General features: G+C 44.4%; 3 protein-coding genes across 14 annotated transcripts in view; all 3 read right to left on the reverse strand.

Annotated features, from left to right (window-relative positions):
- Positions 1–498: 498 nt before the first annotated feature.
- Positions 499–6859, reverse strand: Czib (CXXC motif containing zinc binding protein). Its single transcript, XM_041652187.1, has 8 exons — positions 6700–6859; positions 6398–6481; positions 5037–5093; positions 4537–4618; positions 4339–4370; positions 3359–3436; positions 1740–1805; positions 499–752 (listed from the first exon to the last, which is right to left on the reverse strand). Exons 1-8 carry the CDS (start codon positions 6703–6705, stop codon positions 675–677), a joined length of 483 nt encoding a protein of 160 aa, XP_041508121.1. The 5' UTR covers positions 6706–6859; the 3' UTR covers positions 499–674.
- A 1766-nt stretch (positions 6860–8625) lies between these two features.
- Positions 8626–15477, reverse strand: Magoh (mago homolog, exon junction complex subunit). The gene is made up of 5 exons (XM_041652533.1): positions 15308–15477; positions 12489–12547; positions 11843–11953; positions 9992–10074; positions 8626–8859 (listed from the first exon to the last, which is right to left on the reverse strand). Exons 1-5 carry the CDS (start codon positions 15393–15395, stop codon positions 8760–8762), a joined length of 441 nt encoding a protein of 146 aa, XP_041508467.1. The 5' UTR covers positions 15396–15477; the 3' UTR covers positions 8626–8759.
- A 2288-nt stretch (positions 15478–17765) lies between these two features.
- Lrp8 (LDL receptor related protein 8) overlaps positions 17766–22325 on the reverse strand; it is a 71159-nt gene continuing 66599 nt past the window's right edge. For all 12 annotated transcript variants that reach the window (XM_041651732.1, XM_041651729.1, XM_041651737.1 and 9 more), the window contains one exon: positions 17766–22313. In XM_041651732.1, the coding sequence (XP_041507666.1) occupies positions 22294–22313 (20 nt within the window). In that variant the 3' untranslated portion in view covers positions 17766–22293. The remainder of the gene's footprint in view (positions 22314–22325) is intronic.

Here is a 22325-nt window from a genome sequence, read left to right on the forward strand (position 1 = left end):
GTCTGGAAGCAGATATGGGCCATGGGGATAAGCCAGGACCAGTGAGAGGTGCTTCAGGGATCACAGAGGCTGATTCCACATGAGGAAGAACTTCCAGGTTGACTCTGACAGGAAGTGCTCTATCATATCACAGCAAATGAAGAGGCCATCAGCCAGGAATGTGGAGTGGAAGGATACTTGCCTGGAGTGAGGTCTGGGGTGAAGTGAGCTGCTAACAGATGCCTGGGTTTACTGGAGAGCCATGGAGATCAGGGTGTGTTTTAGTTTGGGGCTGCTGGGCTCACAGCATCATTCCATAGGCTTCTCTGCCCTTGGTGCCACTTGGCGTTCAAGCCTTTGATCTTGTAGGTGGACCTGCCTATTTCCCAAGAGCTGCCTTTATAAGCTGCGTGCTCCTGTGTATTTTGCAAACTGGCTCAGGTGCAGAGAAGGCATGAGAAAGCAGAGAGACCTCCAGAGTCCATTCGTATTTGTGGAGGGAGTATTGCACACACTACCTTCACACACCAGTGGGGCTTTATTGGTGGGACTCAGAACCGTGACAAACCCCAGCATGCAGACTGTGAGGGCTGGTACAGGTGCTAGGAGATTGCGATGAGAAGCCTCCGTGGGATTTGCTGCTCAGGGCCCTTTTCTCCTCTCAGTTCTTCCGGGCAAGTTTGTAGGAACATAATTCAGCATTTCACAAACTGATGGGTGACCTCGAAGATCCCCACAGACTCCTGAGCCTTCTCGTCATAGTCTGTCCAGTCCTGTGAAATAAGGCAGCATTAGCCTCTCAAGGCAGAATGGACAGTGTGGACAATGAAGACCCAGGTTCCAAAGCCCAATGCAGGCTCCGACTCAGCAGGTCACGACCACAGGAAACCCTTGACAGAACAGACAACTCAGGCCTGAACTCCATCTCCCAGTCCTATACCAGGCAAGTTTTCATGTTACTTCCTCAAACCCAAGTTCAGCCCTTGATTTATTTATTTATTTTTTCAAGACAAGTTTTCTTGTGATCTGTGGCTGTCCTGGAACTTGCTTTGTAGACCAGGCTGGCCTCAAACTCCTCTGTAGACCAGGATGGCCTCAACTCAGAGATCCACCTGCCTCTGCCTCCCAAGTGCCTGGATTAAAGGTTTGTGTTACCGTCACCAGGGTTTTGAGTTCTGCCCTTTATTTAAAAAGGGAGAAAAGAGACTTGAGAGTGAATGTTGAAAGAATGAAATGGAACATGGAAACATGCTTAGCACAGAAACCAGCAGTTACAAGGAGCCATGCTAATAGAACTGGTGTCCTTCCTTCACAGCTGGGACAAAAGACTTGTCTATCTGCAGGGCTGAAACAATACTATAGGTGATCACCACAAGTGCTTCAACTACTGCTCCCAGGGAGACGGGTTAGCCTCCTATGAGCATCTGTCCCAGGTTTTCACCAACAGGTAAAGTAAATAACTCTGTTTATGTGTTTAAGAACAGCATATTTCCTACATAGCTCACGGCCACCAGCACTGTAACTCAAGCCTGAATGAAGCTTATCTACTGTGCACGTCCCATGTCAAGCATGTTCAGCCTTCTCGCATGTACACACACGGGACTGCACTCCAGCACTGTACGTAGAGCCATTTAAATAGCAGGGTCACTAACAAGAAGCACCCAAATTCAGAGCTAGCTCTCCACTGAGAATCCCCGTTTACCAAAAAAATAATTCCTACCAGGTACCATATAGCACCTTGCCAGATCCCCAAGTCTCACCTTCTCTTGCAGATTGATGTCACTGAAGACTGTCCCTGACTCCACACCTTCAGCAGCAAACCCGGCCTGCAAGGGACAGGAAAAGAGAGTGAGGCTGGGGAAAGACAGCGCCTGTGAAGACTAGCCCAGGGCTGGGCTTGCTAGCAAAGCCTTCACGATGAAAGCAACTGCAGCATAAGCAGCGGCTCCTGACAAACCCGAGCTTCTAGTGACTCGCACTCCACGGTGTATCTAAGTTACAGCCCTGGCCTAGAAGACTGCCTTGGCTTCCTTCTGTTGCTGCAATATCATCATGATCCAAAGGCAGCTTGGGGAGGAAGGGTTTACTGCTGTAGCCCATGGCCCAGGGAAGCCAAGGCAGGACCCTGGAGACAGGAACCAGCAGAGGCCATCTAGGAAGACTGTTTCTCGCCTGCTTGCCTACTTTCCTTTCTCTTCTCTTTTCCCCCCTTTCTCCTTCCTTTCCCTTCATTATTTCTTTTTAGAGACAGGTCTCACTATGGAGCTCTGGTTGACCTGGAACTTACTATGAAAACCAGGCTGGTTTTGAGCATACAAAGATCCATCTGCCTCTGCCCTGCAAGTGCTGGAACTAAAGGCGTGTGGCCATGTCTAGCCTCAGCTATCTTCCTTATATATCCCGAGCTCACCTCAATAGGCAATCAGGACAGTTCTTCAGTTGAGGCTCCCTATTCTAGTGATTCTGGTTTGTGTTAACAAAAACTAGCCCAGAACAAAGGCAGGAGTGGGGTAAATTCTCCATCACCTCTGTCTGTTAAAGGACCTGGGTACACACTCCACTCTTCTCTGACTGAACCTTAGATTTTAGTTTTTGTTTTGTTTGATTTTTCTGAGATAGGGTCTTCTCTACACAGCTCTAGCTGTCCTAGGACTCCCTATGTAGACCAGGTTGTAAGAGTCAGACAGACCTGGGTTCAGTTTACAGCCCTCTGCTTACTAACTAAAGGACCCTGGCAAACCGCACTGTGGTAGTTTGAATGTATTTGGCCCCCATAAACTCATAGGGAATGGCACTATTAGGAGGTGTGGTTTTGTTGGGATAAGTATGGCCTTGCTAGAGGAAGAGTGTCACTGTGGGGACAGACTTTGAGGTTTCTTATGCTTAGGATACCATGCAGTGTCCTCTGCCTGCAAAATGTAGGGCTCTCAGCTCCTCTAGCACATCTGCCTGCAGGTCGCCATGCTCCCCGCCATGATGATAATGGACTAAACCTCTGAAACCCTAAACCAGCCCCAATGAAATGTTATCCTTTATAAGAGCTGCTGTGGTCATAGTGTCTCTTCCCAGCAATAAAACCCTAACTAAGACATGCGCAGTCTCTGACATTCCCTTGTATGACATTAGGATGAATCACTCCCTAGGGTTACAGTAAGGATGAAATGAAGTAACATGTAAAGGAAACAGGCATGGAGCATAGCATACAGCAGGCATTTAATAAGTGACAATTACTATTCATAGAATTCCTGGCTTGTGTTATAGCTCAGTGCTAACACTGAAGGGAAGAGTAAGATGGAGAATTCCTATTTCACAGTTTCTATAAGAAGCAAAGTTCTGTTACTACATTCCCTCCCCCGAGAGTCCTCTTAAAAATACAAACCTGGGGCTGGAAGTCAATTGGTTCAAGGCCACGACACTCAAACTCTACTATTGTCTTGAACTTCTCATTGTCTTCAGCCTAGAAAGGAAGCATATTGGGGAGGCAGTCCCAATGGGTCCCCAGGAGACCCATGCCCTCTGTCCTTTCTGCTATGTGGATCCTTACTGGACCCATGAGCCCAGAACAGGACCCAGAACAACTTAGCCCTTTTTAAAAGAAGCCTGACTTGGACACTGCTCCCAGGAGGACCTTCTGTAGGCGCAATTTCTGTAGAAGAAAGAGTAAGGGTCCTTGGGTCGGCCTTCCTGCATGTCTACAGAGCTGAGGAAAACCTACATGTTTATTGTGAGATCTGAATCACATAGAAAGAGCCGATCACAGTTCCATGAAATGTAAATGATCAGCACCCAGAAGACAGTAAGAATGTCATGTTCCAAAGGCTCCAGACCATCTGTATGCTCCAAGTAGGCATAGCATGGCCTTTTGCTAACCATCTACTATGCCATGAGGACAAGGGCTGGGAGACTGAAGAGGGTGCCTCTTAGGAGGTGGGTGGCCAAGAAACCCATGCCTACTTCACCCATGGGCTCAGTGACTACCCAGGACCATGCCCAAATTTTCAATCCACTGTACTTCAGGAAAACACTGCAATACCACGCAGTGTATGGTGGGCAAAAGATGGACCGAGCCAACGAACAAATAAGTACATTAAAGAGCATGCTCCCTGCAAGAAGGCATGGTGGCAAGTGCCTGTCATCTCAGCATTCAGGAGGCCAAAACAGGAGTAGGCTGAGGTTGAGCCAAGCCTGAACTACCTAGTGAGATCTAGTCTCAAATAACAACAACATCAAAAGTGTTAAGTACATGGGACAATGTCCAGTGGTTTGGCCACTCTGATGCAGCTACTCTTGAACCCACTCCTCCTAACCACCAGTTCAGATTTAATTCGACCACCCCAGTCACTACAGAAGGGAACTTACGTTGTAAGACTTGATGGTGCTGCTCAAAATTTCTGAAATACAAAAAGGAAAAGTTGACTTGAATCCATACCCACACTCCACTCAAGGAAAAAGAGCGAGCTGCCCAGGTTTTAGCACTTCAGCCCTGTGTCTACCCCGGACAACACAAGTCTGCTTCCAGTCAGCCTGGAAGAATCTGGCCATCATCGCCTGACCTACCAATGGAGTTTTCCCGTGCACACAGTTTGCACTTCTGGACCATGGAGGCACTGCCACGGCCACCTTTCAACGCCACACTGTCCTGACAAGAAACAAACATAACCTCTAGTTACGTACCAGCTAGATGCAACGGTCCCAGAGATCGCATCCCTGTTATCCAGTGGAAGAGACCAAGACCCACAGAAGTGAGTCACTTGCTGACAGATGTCAAAGAGGGTTGGGGTAGCTCAGTGGTAGAGAGTGTTTAGGATGTGCAGAGCCCTGGAGTCAATTCCTCAGCACACCTGGGGTGGGGTGGGGCAGCACCCTAAGGAGTCTTTTTGTGATTGAGAAAAAAAGGTCCCCCTTGATTTTGAACTTTGCCTCATATCCCAAAGATGCCTGTTGTTCCCAGTGCTGACTACAATGGTGCTTGCTCTCAGAAGTTACCAAACCAAACCAACCCAACCAACCAACCAACCCCAACTCTGCCCAGGAGTATGCGCGGTAGGGACTATTACCATCAGTCGGATGTATTGCCACTTCTCTGAAATCTCACCGCAGTTGCCACATTTCATCTTGGGGCAGAAAAAGAATATTAGTTGAGCAGTTGGCGTAGTTACAAAGACACCTCAGGAAGAGTGAGTACAGTTTAGTGTGAAGCAGGCTCATAACCACCACAGCCTTCTATCTATTTATTTTAGATAGGCTCTCGCTATGTAGCCCAAACTGTTTTTGACCCTGAGATCTTCCTGCCTCTGCTTTCGGAGTACTGGGATTCTGAGTGAGTACTGGGATTCTGAGTGAGTGCCACTATGTCTAATGTAGCCTATTTTCTAGGCAAGTCTTGGCGCATCCTACAACCAACCCCAAGGAGGACACGAGCAGACTTATCTCCAGTCAAGGAACAAGTTGTTTCTGGTGCTGTCATCCCTACCCTCTTCTAAAATACGTATCATTTGGCCGGGAAGTCCAAGTCACAGAGCCCCGAGCAACTGTGCCTAGCTAGGAGCTTTGCATTTAGGGTCCAAAGAGTGCTGGGGTTAAGCTTTCAGCATTTTGTTTTTTCTTTTCTGTCTCCTTTCTTATTCTATTATTCCTTCAAGTAAAAGAAGTTCATTTTCCAAGTGAGCCCTGGAACTCATGCTCTAAAACATTTGGAAACAGGAGCTGTGGATGCAGAGGTCGAGCACTTGTCTAGTACCGAGGGGATTAAATGGTAATAAAAGGATCATTAATGACTTCCTGAAAGGCAAGGCTTTGGATGGGTATGTGAGTCGCTGGGATAGGCTAGGAAAATAAAGCAGAATCTGGAACGTGAAAAGCCTCACAGTTTGGACCTCTATAGAGCACACCGAGACAAAGGGTGGTCAACTTTCACAATAAGATGAGCCAGAAAATAAAACAAGGTGAGTTTTATTCACCTTATTAAGTAATCACAAGATCCCCTCAAATAACATTTTGTTCAGTGTCTGTTTACACATCAAGAGCTGGGGAGACTACACAGTGGAAGAATGTTAACGTACGGCCCTAGATTCGGATATAAGCCCAGGACTGCAGAGGGGGAAAAAGACCAAGCCCCACCGTGGGAGGAGGTCGCCCATCTGTAATCCCAGCACACGGAAGGGAAAGGCAAAATCAGTTATCTTCTGCTACATAAAGAGCAGACTAGATTATATGAGACTGATATAATTAATAAAAATAAAATCTAAAATACCAGTCTGAAAAACCCACTTATATGCCTGATTAACTACCTCGGGACCCAGCACAAGAGAACTGCTCCCAGTTCTATACTGAGATCACGGCTTGGCCTGAGCCCTACGACGCCCACTGCCTCCCGATGCTCCTCCCTTTCCCAGGAGGGATCCGCCTTCCGCCTCACCTTCAGATACCACCGGAAGTCCTCACCCACTGGTCGAAGGTTGGTGACGTTCTCCAGCGTGGCTTTGAGCTGCAGCGCGATTTTCTGAGGAGAGGGCGGGCCAGGCTGAATGCACAGCCGCGCGTGCGCAGCAGCGTGCCCCGCCCCACCCCGCCCCTCCCAGCTCAAGCCCGGGGGCTTCAACGCGAGTTCACTCCTTTCACCCCATCCTGGTAGAGCTCGTGACTGTCGGGTCCTCGCCGCCTTCACCCCACCTCTGACTCGGCTACCGGACCCTCCGGTGGCGAGTCCCCTCCCCTTACCCCCATTGCTGTCTGGCCCACGTTATGCCGCTGTGACCTCTGCTTTCCGGCCCGTCGTAAAAGGCTGGCACCGCCGCGCAGCCTCAGTGCGGGTGGGCGGGAATCGGGGCGTTGGCCAGCCGTGTAATCCGCCGGGGAGAGCTTTTCTCGGTGGGTGCGCTGGAACCCTTGGAATTGCTAATGCCAGAGATAGTTCCTGCTTCTCAATTTGTGCCACCACCAAACAGGCAGGGCATTCTGGCTCGAAACCTCTGCTAGACCGCTCTAGCCCCTCGGTTTTCTTTCCGCTTCCTTACTACCCTGTGGTCCTGAGTCGTCTTAGGTTGCAGCCTCGTGGACTTGGCGTAGTGGTCCTCCGCTAAACTGCTCACTCGGTCTACATGCCGGATATGATGCTGCGATCTTTCCCACAGGGCTACACTGTGTCCACGTCCTCGTGGTCAGTGTCCGAAAACAGCTGGTTCACCCCTACGGTCTTATTCTATCGTATCTTTTCCCGACACTGCAGGAGCCCTTTGGCATCAACATTCGAAAACGTCATCCACTTGAAACTTTTATAACCTCGTCTTTGTTTTAGTTTTATGTGTTTGCGTGTTTTGCCGTTTTGTACATGTGTGCACCACATATGCATGCGGCTCCCGCCGAGACCAGAAGAGGGCACCGGATCCCCCAGTAACGGTTGACTGTGAGCCACCATATGGATGCTAGGAACTGGATTGGGGTACTCTGCAACAAGTACTCTAAATCGTCGAGCCATCTCCCCACTTGTGTCATTAAAAAAAAAAAAGTCTTTTTCATCTCAATAGTCTGGCATCCTGCCTTGTCAGATACAGATGATATCCCTAACTTGAAGCAGCAGAGTGAATCATGGAGTCCAAGAACGCTTTTGGGACATTGTCTAAGGTGGGAATGTCTCTAAGGATGGAAGTGTATTTAGGTCCATCATGTCTCTCAGACACATGAAACCTATCATGTCCCTTCTCTCCTGGTGCAATCTACCCAGCTACTCGCCTAAAGTCATGAAATTTATGTAACGGCAAGAGAAAACTATCAATCCACATGCTGAAGTTTTCCTTCACATTGAAATACAGAATCTGTTAAAAACAAACAAACAAACAAAAAAAAAAACAAAAAAAAAAAAGAAAGAAAAGAAAGCCTCACCACAATGCAGTTTCATGCCCAAGAAGCTAACATTACCCGGCTGTGAAATGTAGCCTAGTGGTGGAACACTTGCTTAGTATGTATAAAACCCAGTCTTACACGCACTATATGTAAACCCAACAGCCAATATTTAAATAATTTCTTTAGTGGTGTCAACTTTAGTTTTTTATCATGACCCAGTTAGGGTCAAACATTGTATTATTTTGTCTGCTTTAGTGGAGATAAAATCCAAGACCTCATGAATGGTAGGCAGGCACTTTTCTAGTTGATTTGTCTTGTAAATATCTAGGTTCCTTTTCCCTTGGAAACTGGGTGTGATGGCACCAGCCTGCAACCCCAGTACTTGGGAGACTGATCCCAAGTTCTAAGCTATCCTGGGCAGCAAAGACGAAGGGAGGCTCTCTGTTAAAACAAACTTGTCCCGGAATCTCCTTTCAATATTGCTGAGATTCCCAACTCCTGTTGTATTAAAAAAAAATATTTAGTATATGTGTGTACACCAGCATGCGCCCATGCCACAGCACAGGTGTAAAAATTTAGTCATTTCTTGCCTTCCACCTTGTTGAGGCAGGGTCCCTGTTTCTGCTGCTGGGTGCTTGCTTAGTCCAGGCTAGCCGGCCCATGCGGGTCTCAGGGATGGAGATGGTGGATGTCATGTCAGGCTTATGTAAAGCTAAAGCTTTACTGCCAGAACCATCTCCCTGGCCTCATTGAATGTTTGTGTTTTACATGAGAAATAATTCACACATTAGGTGTTTAGAAAAATAACAAAAAGTAGATGTTATCACATTTATTAAAGACCATCATTTATTGTTTATAAAAATTGCCCCAATATACAGAAAAAAATCCTAATTACGGTAACTAAAAATTCCCACCCCCTCATGTCCACAATATCCAATCTAGATTGGTTTAATCTTGAAATGTAATCCAATAAGGCTGAAGACTAAACACTTCAGGTCCTGGACAAGATAATAAAACACTCTTAAGCCTTCCGGATCCCTAAAATACAAAAGAAAATAAAGATGTTTAAGAAGCAGAGGAAAATTGGCAAATAAAATAACCCTGATTACCACAAAAATGTTCCTTATGAAGGTATTTACAGTAGTAAACCCCGAGGAAGCACATGTCCACTAAGAAGGAAAGGGTCACTTATTAAAATGGAGTAAGTGTGCTGTTTTTACTGTAAAAAACATAAAACCAAGGGGGAAACCATGATTTCTAAAACAGATTCTGTCTTATGCTTTTTAAAAAAAGTTGGAAATCTAGGTCAGTGGTGGAGCAAGGCTCTAACCACGTTCAATTCCCAGTACCGCAAACAAACAGCCACCCCCTCCCGATTCTTTGTGACTAATAGATCCCATTCCATGTTATAATTCACACCACTGACAATATGAATCTTTGTTTGGCCTTAATTTTCTCTTCGGTTGCTACTATGCTTTCCTCAGTGTCAGAGAAGCAGTAACTGAATGAACCACCACAAGTAAAAGAAGCAGCCTTTGAAAACACAATTGGCCTGAATCCATAAGCTATGCATTTTTGGGTTCAGCCATGAATGAAGACAGTCAGGTTCATGAAGTTCCCAACTATCATATACATGTTCAGATGGTTTTCATTGCTGTTATTTCCTAAATCATGTAACAGATATTCACACAGAATTTGGTTTTATAAAGATGATTTAAAGTATATGAGAAGTACACAGGCTCTGTGAAAATATGACACTATTTTAACTAAGAAAATTGAGCATTCAAGATTCTGGTACCAAAATTCCTGGAACCAACCCTCCACGATACTGAAAGACAAGTGTAACCTGAGCCCTATGAATGAGGAGGACCATGCTGACTTCTGTCTTGTGTCTGCACCACATCTTTCTATGCTGGCCCCATTTGACTGACATTTTCTGTCCTTCCTTCCTTTCTGTTTTTTGTTTTTTAAGACAGGGTTTCTCTGTAGCTTTGGAGCCTGTCCTGGAACTAGCTCTTGTAGACCAAGCTGGTCTTGAACTCAGAGAGATTCACCTGCCTCTGCCTCCCAAGTGCTGAGATTAAGGCATGTGCCACCACCCCCCAGCTGACATTTTCTTTTTACTCTCTAACAACAGACACTACTGGATATAAATATCATATATACTTACTTAGACTGATTGACATCAATAAGGGAACCAATTTTTGATGTTGTAAAAGAAATGTGTTCGTCGCCAATGACAATTTCAAGCTCCTAGAAACATTAAAAAACAAAACAAAACAAATCAAAAACAAAGACAGCACTGGGTCATTAATCAAGCACACAGGACAAGACTCATTCAAACTCTGATATTCATGCTTGTATCCACCAAGCTACCTCTCCAGCCCTTTTCTTCTTTTAAAATAATTTTTACTTATTGGTGTGTGTGTGATGTATGCATGTAGGCACAAATCTCAGGGTACATTCTAGAGGTCAGAGGACAGCTTATAGGAGTTTCTCCTCACACCTTTATGTGGGTTATGGAGAATGAACTCACGCTGCCAAGTGTGGCAACAAGAGCCTTTACCCACTGGTCCATCTTGATACTCCCTACTTTATTAAAAGAAGCACAAGTTATACCTGTATCCCACTCTATACTTTGGCATCCGCTAAAACTGGTGTGTATTCCTGCCACTTGCTTTTCCAGATTTAGCAGCATACTTTTAAAATAAATGGCCATACCTGGTAATATATACATATATTTCATTCCATGTTTTTTCTAGGATTTATCCATGTTGATCTACTCAACAATTTAAATGCACTGAATGTGCTGTTTCCTTACTGAAGCAGACTTAAGTTCCCAACTTTTGTTAATAGACATGATGTGGCAAGAACGTTCTAGGATTTGGGGCTGAGGTCACAGTAAATATCTGTGCTAGTCCTGGAGTTGGGTCCCCAGCTCCACCAAAACTAAGTATTTTCCGCTCTGCCAGCTCCTATCCAAATGGTTTCCTAATATGGCCACACTGGTACTTTTTTTCCTGCCATAGGTGTATGAATTCTTTCTATACTTTTAAAGAGCCTGGGTGAAACTTTAGAAAATGTGATGTCCTGGGGCTGGAGAGATGGCTCAGTGGTTAAGAGCATTGCCTGCTCTTCCAAAGGTCCTGAGTTCAATTCCCAGCAACCACATGGTGGCTCACAACCATCTGTAAAGAGGTCTGGCGCCCTCTTCTGGCCTTCAGGCATACAGACAGAATATTGTATACATAATAAAATAAATAAATATTTAAAAAAAAAAAAAAAGAAAATGTGATGTCCTAATTTTTGCAGGTTACAAATGCACCTGTAAATCTGTACAATATTTGAGTTCAATGTTTGTTCAATGTTTGAGTCTATAGACTGTCTATTTATATCCATTGTAACATTTTGCCCCCCACGTCGGGTATTTTTTTTATTGCCTTATATTTCTAGATATATTCTGTAGAGACACTCCTTGTTAGATATATTTTCCAAGAATCTTCATCCAGTCTGTGGCTCTTTTCAACTTTATTTAGATGTCTTCGGTAAAACAAGTTTTAAGTTTAATGAAGTCAAATTTACAAATCTTTTCCTTTAAGAAGAGAAAGTTGTCTTTGTTTTTTGAGATGGGTCTCACTATGTAACTTTGGCTGGTCTAGAACTCACAGAGGCCTGCCAGCCTGTTTCCGATGTGCTGAGACTAGAGGCATGTGCCAACATGTTCAGCACAATTTACATTGTCAAAGAACCCCCTGGCTGGAGGGTAGAAACACAGAACCCAGAAGAATGGAGTAGAGTAGTAGCAGTCGAGGTAGAATTATCTTTTATTTTTTAGTTATTGAAAAAGTAACAGTGCTGGACAGCTGGCTCCGTGGTTAAGAGCACTAGTTGCTCTTCCAGAGGGCCTGGGTTCCATTCCCAGCACCCACATGGGACTACCGGTTCTCCCTCCTGCCCCGGTGTCCCACAGAGCAGCGGTCTGCATCTCCTTTGTAAGAAGTACAGTCAGCAGAGCACTCACCTGCCGGCCTACTCGGTCAGGAGGGGGCCACAGAGCATCGTCTTCTTTGGTGATCTCACTGTCATCAATGATTCTCTTCAATTCCTCCATCACACTTTTATGTACATAAGCCTAAAATCAGGTTTAAAATGCATTAACGGAACACATGAGCTTACTGATATGAGTATGCCTAAATTTTGGTCATTATCTCTTACAAGCAAGAATACTTACAATGAGCCTCAGATTTAGTATCTGGGCTTTAATTTCCTGTATATAAATATGGCAGACTACACAGTCCCATGGGCATTTATATTCAGGGTCTAAAGAACATACATATATTGTCAGGTAGTATGCGCATGCCTTATTTCCAGGGTAGGCAGAGGCAGGCGAATATCTGAGTTTGAGGCTAGCTTGGTGTGTAGAGGGAGTTCCAGGACAGTCGGGGCTACGCAGAGAAATCGCTATCTAAAAACAAACAAACAAAACACCCAAAACAAAATAGTAATAAAAAAACCCCAAAAAACAAAAGAGAACCAGACAACAGCAAACAAAAGAGAAAAGAAAAAGAACTGAGTACTTGTTTCCCTACTCTTCATTTGTCATCACTACCAGAGAGAGCACAAACACCGCAGAACAAAAGGCTCTTGAGTGAAGGAAAGCATCGTACCTCCTTTCTGATCATGACATCATTCTTGTAATTGCTGTTGTTGGCATATCGCAGTTTTCCTGTGGGGGCAAAAAAAAAAAAAAAGAATGCAATGTACATCAAAACATGATCAAAGAAAGCACCAGGAGCCTACTAACAATATTAACTTTGCCTACATTATACCCAAGTTCAACCCGCTTCACCGTTGTCTTTTCAGTATTCCACTGTAAACTACCAACCCACTGAAGGTGCACCTGACCCTGAACTAGAGTTCAGGCAAAAGCTACTAGGATGTGGCAAAAGAACACAGGCAGGCTCTTTAACTACTCTGGCAAATAGCTTTTTGCAGGTCAAGGACTCAGCTGTAAACAGGAATTGTAAACTGCTAACTTACCTGTACAGAGACCCCGCACAGAGAACAAGGTGAGGCTCAACTGGGTTGTGAAGCATTTTGAAAACTGTAGAAAGCTGGATACACAAATACACACACATACACACCCATGTGGTCTCGTGACACTGATCAATTACTGCATACTTTTAAATTGAGCACATATGGTTCCTAAGGCCCTTTGTGCATGTGTACAACCATCAGGTCAGTTTGGGCATATAATGGAGATGAAGAAGATTAAAAACGACAAAATCACCCGAGCACACACCTTTAATCCCAGCACTCAGGAGGCAGAGGCTGGTGAATTTCTGTGAGTTTGAGACTAATCTGGTTTGCGTGGCAATTTTGGAACAGGCAAAGCTACACAGTAAGACCCTGTCTCAAAAAAAAAAAAACCCAAAAAACAAACAAAAGCAAAAGAACCACAATGTATTGTTGTAGAAAAAAAAAATCAGGAAACTGGGGAGAAGAAGCATCTAGTTTAGGCTGAAGGTCTTAACAGGTTTCATGCATAAACTGACTTTGGGTGGGTGGGATATGGGAAGAATGTACAATAAGGTGTAGGTGTGGGTTAAGGGACCAAGAAAAGACAAGATGGTGTCCTGAACAGAAATTAAAAAGTGCTTGGGATGTGGCAGGCAGAAACGAGGTAGTGTGGGATGAGTATGTGTAGGGGTGAGGCTGGTAAGCAGGAAGGAACTCAGTGTGGCCGTTGCCATGGTAAGGGCTTTGAATTTACCAGGAAGGAAGAGAGCAGCTATTGACAGTGTCTGAGACCTACAATAATACAATTACACAGGCCTGCTGCTACATTTTCTTGTCCATCTTACAGAGAATGAAAAGGAAAATATTTGAGTAGAATTGTCCTTGCCACCTCACCACACTGCAACCTTCCCAAATGTTACCAATCAGATACGTTCTAATTTTCACCAACAGTATCCTAAATCTTCTCCACATCTATAGCCCTAGTTGTCCGAGTCCCAATCACCATCTCTTATGACCTGACAACCACCATCACTCTTGCCTACTCTGTGCCCAAGAGCTAGGATCCTTTTTGAAGAACAGATCACACCTTTTCTCTTAAAAGTTTCAAGTTGTTTCCTGCTGCACCTATTCATGCCATGGCCTATAAACACCTACATAGCAAGGCTCCTACCTAACACCGTCTCCTGCTGATGCGTGAGCAATAAAAACTCATGGAGAGAAATTAGGGTTCAACCCGAAGGTCAGAAAAGCAAAACAGCCAGCCACCGGCTCTTTCCTCTACCTCAAGTGATCCTGCCTCCAAGAATCTCAGAATGAGACTGAGAGCAGTCTCCGTGCCCCCATCCCCCCCCCCTTTTTTGAGACAGGGATCCTTAGTAGCTACGGAGCCAGTCCTGGAACTCGCTCTGTAGACTGGGCTGGCCTCGAACTCACATAGATCCACTTGCCTCTGCCTCCTGAGTGCTGAGATTAAAGGCGAGCGCCACCACTAACTGGCTTCCTCCTGTTTTATAATCCTTTCTAGGGCTGGAATTAAAGGCAAGCACCACCCAGTTTCTATGGCAACTAGTGTGGCTACTGGGATTAAAGGTGCTACCACTGCCTGATCTGTAAAGCTGACCAGTGGGGCTATTTTACTCTCTGATCTGCAGACAAGCTTTACTTATTAAAAAATGAAATGCCACTAAATCCTACTATTCTCCCTAGAATTCGCTATTATCCTTCAGTTATCACAATGGATCCCTAAAACATGCCTGGCTCTTTGCTGTCCTATGGCCTTTTCACTTGATACTCCTAGAGAATGCTTTTTTTTTCATGAGCGTCACGAATCGATCCCTTTCAATTATGGCTCAATTCAAATACCCACTCTTCGGAGTGCTCTCTAAAAGCGACATTATTTTTTTCCCTTTCTTTTCTCTCTCACTCTCTCTCTTTTCCTTTCTTTTGGTTTTTCGAAACAGGGTTTCTCTATGTAACAGTCCTAACTGGAACTAGCTCTTGTAGACCAGGCTGGCCTCGAACTCACAGAAATCCGCCTGCCTCTGCCTCCCGAGTGCTGGGATTAAGGTGTGCACTACCATTGCCCAGCTCGACCCTATTTTCTGATCACTTCTCACTATAGGAAATAACTGTTTATAGTTCCTTCCAGTACTAAAACACATTTTCCTCGAAAGAGTTAATCTATCTTCGTTGCTCTATCCCCAGAGTGGAACACAGCCCGGTGTAAGATGGACATTCAATCAATCTTGGTTGAAATGTAAGCAATCCGGCTTTTTTAAAGTTACTAAGGAGAAGCTCCAGTGTATGGACAGAAAGAACCAGTGAAGCCGAAAAAAGAGTGCGCCTTTCACAACCCAACAGTACCGGTCTCAGCCCCTTCCTTCACTTCGCCACATTCGCGAGCCCCGGCTTCTGCGCCCTCCCCCAGGTCCCGTCCCTTTCCCGGCAGGCGCGGGGTCGCTCTTACCATCAGGTCGGAATTCAAACTCCAGGAACTCATGACCGAACTTGCCTTTGTGACCCACGTAGTAACGCAGGTAAAAGTCACTCTCCATAGTTCACAAGGGAAATCAAAACCGAACTTTAGGAACAGATCACACTACTATGATCGGCGCCCTATTGGCGCTCGGAAATGACGTCAAGCCACCGCGACGCGAACAGTTTTTCGTTCTCGGGAGGCGGGAACGAGATTGCCACGCCCCCTCGTCCTGAGGCGAGATCAAGATGACCGCTTCCCCTTGCCGGAAGTCCAGTGTTCTGCTAGGGGCTGGGCTTCCGTGAGGGCGTGTTCCTTCACGAGTGCGTCAGGAGGCTTTTACCTATAGGGTTTAGACCCAACACTCCGACCAAAGTGAGTCGAACGGGGCTATTCACACTCTGAACCTCCGTAAAATGGGAGCCATTGAGCTCGCTGCGCCCTTCCCCGCCCCCAGTGTCTGAGTCAGGAGTGGGCTTTGAGGGCGAGAGTAGTAGCAAATAGAGATGGTCTAGTACTCAAAAGTTTAATTAAGAGGGGCACGAGTTTGAGACTAGGGTCTGCATACTAAGACCTTGTTTCGAAAAAGTTTTACTTTTGTTTTTGTTAATTGTTTTTTGAGACAGGGTTTCTCTGTTTTATGGCTCTGGCTGTCCTGGAACTCGCACTGTAGACCAAGCTGAACTTGAACGCACAGAAATCTACCTGCCTCTGCCTCCCAAGTGCTGAGATTAAAGGTGTGCGCCACCACCGCTTGCTTGGCTTACCTAACTGTCTTTTAAGAAAACTGTTTTCAATGATTCCTTCCCCAAACCACAACGTTGCCTGGAGCTTGCCTCCACTGCCGACGTTCCTTTCTGCCATTTATTTTACATACAGGCAGGGTACTGCTACATGGTCAGGACTGAGCTGAGACTTGTAACCCTCCTACCTCATCTTCCAGAGTGTCACCACCCTCGCACAAGTTCACAAGTTGCCTTTCATCTCCTGTCTTCCAGGCTAACGTCTAGGATAGGTGTTGTGGGTAGATGTTATAGATGTTAAAATGGATGTCGGGTTCCCACTCTTAGTAGCCTTACCCAGCAGTGATCCTCAGCCCTGGCTGCGTACTGATGGACTCCCACATTGATGCCTCCAAAAATACCCACGCCAGAACTAACTAGGCATGGTGGCCCACGCCTTTAGTCCCAGCACTTCAGAGGCAGAGTGGGGCAGATCTCTGTGAGTTTAAACCCAGCCTGGTCTACACAGTAGTTCCAAGCCAACCCCTCTAATAAAACAAAACAAAAAAGTAGGTGAGTCAAACATGGGAACCACTACCCAAGAGGTCATTTTTAAGAGTCAAAGTTGACCTCTGAAAGTTTTCAGACTGAGAATTTTAAGGTTGAATAGGTCAAAAACAATAAAAGCTCTAATTATAGAAGATTGACACACATCTTTACCAAATAAACTATTTCGCCATTCCCTCACCTACCACCGGTTTGGCTTTTGAGACAGAGTCTCACTGTATAGCCCTGGCTGGCCTGGAACTCACTATGTAGGCAAGACTGGGCTTGAGCACAGATATTCACCCACCTTTGCCTCTGGAGTATTGGTATTAGAGGCATGTGCCATCACTATGTGCAGCTCCTACTGCATTTTAGAAAGACCCCTTTGGCTGTCATGTAAGCTATACTGGAAAACTGAAAGTCGAGAAGTATAATGCCTTTATGATAGGCAGTTAAAGTATCCACGAGGGTAGTAATACGATGATGACCCCTGTGCAGGTAATAACAATGCAGATTGAAAAGTGAGTGGATTTGAAATCAAATACCATAATGCAAAGGGTAGGCAAAGGGGACTAAGTTGTGGCCAAAGCTGTAAGGAGAAAACCAGAAATAGGGTGGTGTTTACACTAAAATAAGAGTATTCCAGGAAGCATGGTCTAGTGTTAAATACTGCTCTTAGGTCAAGGAAGAAAAGGACTGGAGGTGTCAACAAGATTTCAAATAAGGGAGGCCCTAGATGAGCTTGGTAGAAGTCACCTCAATGGCATGAGAATAAGTGGCAGCTCAGAAATATTGGGCAGCAGGTAATAAAATAGGTAATATAGGGAAAAATAATAATGGTGATGTGGAGTTATCTAACCCAAACTGACGTGAGGTTGCTTCCTGGAGGAGATAAACCTATTTTAGTACTTAATAACAAGTAGGAAATCCTAGGCAGAGACTGCTACACATGCTATTGCTCTTTAGGACTACTAAAAAGACCCGTATGTTACCCATTTCTTTATAAAATAGGAGTGGATAATACTGAAGATATTATTTTATAGGATTATTGCTAAGATTGAGGTGATTTGTGTAAACCATTTGGTATACATTAAGTGATAGCCCACACCTCCCCCCATTAAAGCACCACAATGAAACAAAACAGATTTTTTTTTAAAAAAATGAATTTAATCTCTCTAGAAACAATGTGCTGATTTTACAAATGTCCACATTTGGTTTTCAGTTCACCAAGATGATGTGAGTACAGCTAGTGAAATGGAGCACAGCTCCTTCAGCCCCTCGGCCTCTAGAAGACTCTAGAAGAAGCTAGATTGCCGAGGGTCTGCGCACAGAAGCTAGCGGAACTCCGAATGACACGACAAGAGCAGAAATGGTTAGTGCGGCCCAGCGTTTTACATGCCCTGCTGTTAGACCAAATGTGGCGAGGTGGAGGGTTTGAGTTTGCAAACCAGTACTCTACCCCTCACGTTCACAGCTTGTATAGAACAAAATGCCATTTTAAAAGTTGGTGGTTTGTACAGTCTTCTCTTGTAGTTTTTGTAAAAAAAAAAAAAGTATCAAAAACCTTGTCTTTAAATATATATGTATATATAGTTATACAGGTAGCTTTTTTAAAATTAGTTTTGACAGCACAAAATGTTTGCAAATGCAGTTCTTAAGACCGTGCACATGGTGCACAGTCTGAGGACGCTTCCTCTAATTAACTGAAAGGCTGGAGCTTTCATTTCCTCCACCTTCTAAATTCTTCATATCCTGCAAACTCCCAAATACCCTAAAAATACCGTGTAAGGAGACTCTGACACTCTATCTTCATGCATTTATGGAGAAGAAAACTACGTCTTTAGAAGCTGCTAACTTACTGATGTTCTGTGAAATGGGGAGTGTGTGGTGGGATGGGAGTGGTCTTTGCATTCCTGTGGGATTAGACCTCTTTTCTCGTGCTTCCAGAAGTGCCTCACTACTGTGACTGAGGGATATTCTCTCCAGATTCTGTATCTCTATCATCTTGTCTTCTTTCTCACAACTGAGAAAAATCTAAAAGGTGCTCGTCAACATGGCATGCTTCTGCTGAAAATCCCACTGTTAAGACATTAGTTTTCACTGACCATTTCAAGAATCTCAACTCAAATAAATAAAAAGCAGTCAGCATTCCCTGTGGCCACTGAGAAGCCTGAGGTGGAAAAATGTCATGCCTTCAAAGTGCTGGCAGTAAGTTTCCCATGATCCCTTGTACACAGTAAACAACGAAAGAAAGGTCTGCTTCATTAAATCAGAGTTACTTTATAAAGTGCTCATGCTGAACTTGTCTTTCCAAGCAGTTCCACTTCTTGTCACCTCTCCTTGAGCTCTGTAGTCCAGGTATAATGGACCACAAGCTGTCCCTAAAGCCCGGCTGCGGACCCCTGCCTCAGTCTCAGCTCTGTCTCTGCGACCAGAAGCAGCCTCAACACCGCTCTTTAGTTAAGTCTTCTGTGAAGACCCGGTTTTTCATCTTTTCAGGCAAAATGACCCATCTTTTTTGTTATGCCCTGGCAGTATTCTAAGTGAAGTCTACTTTTTTTTTGTATCCATATGTATCTTCCACTGCAGTGAGCTCTGAAAGGGTGAAAGACATTTTAATTGACCTTTGATGTTTGCAATGCCTAGCACACACATAGCACCTAGCAGGTAGTTTAGAGAATAAGTGTTGTGAACACATGAGATTAACTGAAGGGCTCAACAGTATCACCTGCCATCAGTTTAAGTCCCATCTCATCATTTTTACTCCTTGAAGTTAGAAGCCATTTCAGTCTCTCTCTCTCTGTGTACGTACACACACATTCTGAAGAGTAAACCAAGTTCTAGTTTCTTGTTTCAGAAAGACCATTTCTGGTAGGCCTGTCTCAATCCATTGGACAGATAGTCATGGGAGAGGGAGCAGGTTTGATAGCTTGTTTCAGGCAGCCCAGAGTTGTCTTTGGAGAAGGGAGAACAAAAGGGCTGGCCTGGTTTGTTGAGTGATTCATCACTGAGCATCCTTCTGGCTGTGGCCACAGATGCACAGTGGCAAAAGGCAACATAGAATTTGAAAAATACCTCAGAATGAGGCTCAAAGTCTTCAATGATAGGAGGAAGTGGATCTCCTCAGACTGCTGCTGATCTGCTGCTGTCCATGTACTTGTCTGTTTGTTGTAGGTTGCATCTATAGCCTCTGTTTTCAGACTGTGGTTGAAGCATATTCAGGGAAGATGGTATTTATGAGCTGTGAATCTAATCATCTTTTGGAAATCCTAGTCGGTGTGTTTCAACCTTATTTTGAAGTCAAGGGTCTGACTGAAAATTGGGAAACCATGTATTAACTACTGTTAGTTATTTCAGTTCCTTTGGAAGCAGATTTTTAAACGAGCTGCTTGTTTTATGTAAAATTTTGATGCTTTCACTTTCACCATTTTTCTTCAGTTAAAATTGACTTTCTTTTCCATCCTTGAATGAATATAGTGAGTAAGCTCCATAGGAGTTGGCCACCTGCTTGTGAGACTGTTTGCAATGGGTCCGAGGTCAGCTGCATTTATCCAATGACTGTCTCAGGACCATCAACACGTGTATACCAGAAAGACGTCGTCAGACATAACAGCCATCCTTAGAACACAGCAACTTTTTTTTAAAGGTTAGAAAACATATGAGTGACATAAAGTAAGCTCCTAGAAACAGGATGGCAGAACTTCAGATGATCTGCCTGAAATTCAGAGGCTGTCAAGTTCGTGAGACATTCAAGCCAGAGGGTGAGAACAGGAGACATTTTAACTGTCAAGTTCCAGGTATGTCAAGGGTGGATACATAACCTCTGCTCCCACCTAAGCCATACTTCCATGTTGCACTTGACCTGATCATTTAGCTGGAGTGAACTGGCAGAACAGCAGAATCACGGAAAGACCATACTTTGGAAGAGAGAGCTAGTGGGGACTGAATTCCTTTTGGGATTATGGGCTTATGTTTCAACAGTGGATCCCATGGACAGAAAAAGGCATTTCTCTCCACCCCACCCCCAAGGCTCAGAAAAAGTAAAGGTGGTGTTCACAATGAAGAAAGATCTATATAAATACCCAGAGTTTTCCTTTTATTTATAAAGCAGTAAAACAAATCCTTGTGTGGACACATGCCCAATATGCTATAATATCTCCCATGGTATTTCCTCCCCCCAAATATAACTTTGGATGTGGTCACATTTTTGGACTTAGTTTTATCCATGTGAACATTTGACGGTAAGAAACATGTTTATTATTTTAAAATATTTCCCCTACTTAAGAAAATGGTAGAAAGTAAGGGGATGGAGAAATAGAGATGTAATCAAACCTATTCCAAAACCTTTGTCCTCATCCACAGCCACTCAGAGGTTCAGTGCCTGAGCCAGTTCTTATAGTCAATTTTGGAATCCTAGAAATGTCTTCACTTAGCTCTAGAGCAGTGATTCTCAATCTTCCTAATGCTGCGATCCTTGAATACAGTTCCTCATGTAGTGGTGACCCCCAGCTATAAAATTATTTTTGTTGTTACTTCATACCTGTAATTTTGCTACTGTTATGAATCGTAATGTGTTTTCCAGTAGTCTTAGGTGACCCTGTGAGAGGGCCATTTGACCCACAAAGGGGTCGTGACCCATGGGTTGAGAACTGTTGCTCTAGAGGCTCAGCCTTCAGGAGCTTCAGAGGAAGCCAGCCTGAGTCCCCACCGAGAGCTGAACTTTAAGAGGACTCGCTGCGCTCTGCTATTGTGAGCTCATGAGGGCTTCTGGCACTGTGTATCAGTGGCATCTATATCAGAAAGCCTACGTGGGTGTCATGGCAGCCATGGATGAGCTCAAAAGCTTCTTACTGGCTCACCAAGGCCACAGGAGTACCAGAGGTGAAAAGATCTACCTTTCCTGCCACATGTCTACATGAACTGTGGCATCTATTTTCTGAATGAAGTTTCTGACGGTGTCTCTGAAAACTAGATACCCCTCTCGTGGACTGTTTTAAAACAACTTTGTTTTATGTATTTGAACTATAGTCATAAGTGTGCCTCTTCTCTACAGAGTTTTTTCTTCCTCTCATACAGACATACACACATAAACACAGAGTCTGTGCAGTGGGCCAGTCATACCAAAAATAAATACTTTCACTTCTCTAAATTATTTATAGAGCTAACCTTACTTTTGAAATATGTTAATAAATAATCTAAATGAGGAAGGGAGTTGAAGTGTTCTTTTTATACTTATGTTGATGGATAGCCACAAAGCATAATTTTATTTACAAAAAAAACCCAAGTCCCTCAAACCTAAAAAAGCCCTCAAATCAAACATCCTCTGTAAATATAGTATTCAAATGATGAGTAAAGTTTGTACCATTGGCCCCCGTTTGGTTATATACATCATGTTAGTCACTCAGCAGTAGCTGTCCCATGAATTCCTCATGGGTAGTGCAACCAGTTAAAAAGTGTATAAAACATTATACATATAAAAACTTTCACATCCTTTGGATGTCTGCAGTTCATCATAACTTTGTGGTTACCTTTTCGCAACATAAATTTAAAAAAAGTTACACGCACACATTCATACACACTCACACAGACCCATATATAGAAATAGCATTCATCCAGTCACACACCATCCATCCAAAGGGAGTAGTGCATAGGACTGAACTCCATGAGGCACGAAGTGGGTGGTCCCATCCTCAGGGCAGTCCATCATCTTCAAGACTTAATGCCACTCGCTGGGGAAATAG

The sequence above is a fragment of the Microtus oregoni genome, unplaced genomic scaffold (assembly GCF_018167655.1).
Source record: "Microtus oregoni isolate MIOR12 unplaced genomic scaffold, Mior012 000005F_ref0000423, whole genome shotgun sequence".
NCBI lineage: Eukaryota > Metazoa > Chordata > Mammalia > Rodentia > Cricetidae > Microtus > Microtus oregoni.

Coding starts and splice junctions, on each gene's coding strand:
- Czib (XM_041652187.1), bottom strand. Junction 5,094..6,397: donor ACTTCCGGTGGTATCTGAAG/GTGAGGCGGAAG, acceptor TTCTGCCCCAAG/ATGAAATGTGGCAACTGCGG. Junction 753..1,739: donor ACATCAATCTGCAAGAGAAG/GTGAGACTTGGG, acceptor CTTATTTCACAG/GACTGGACAGACTATGACGA.
- Magoh (XM_041652533.1), bottom strand. CDS start 15,395: ATGGAGAGTGACTTTTACCTGCGTTACTACGTGGGTCACAAAGGCAAG. Junction 10,075..11,842: donor CTGACCGAGTAGGCCGGCAG/GTGAGTGCTCTG, acceptor TAATGTTTCTAG/GAGCTTGAAATTGTCATTGG. Junction 8,860..9,991: donor ATTGATGTCAATCAGTCTAA/GTAAGTATATAT, acceptor TTTGTATTTTAG/GGATCCGGAAGGCTTAAGAG.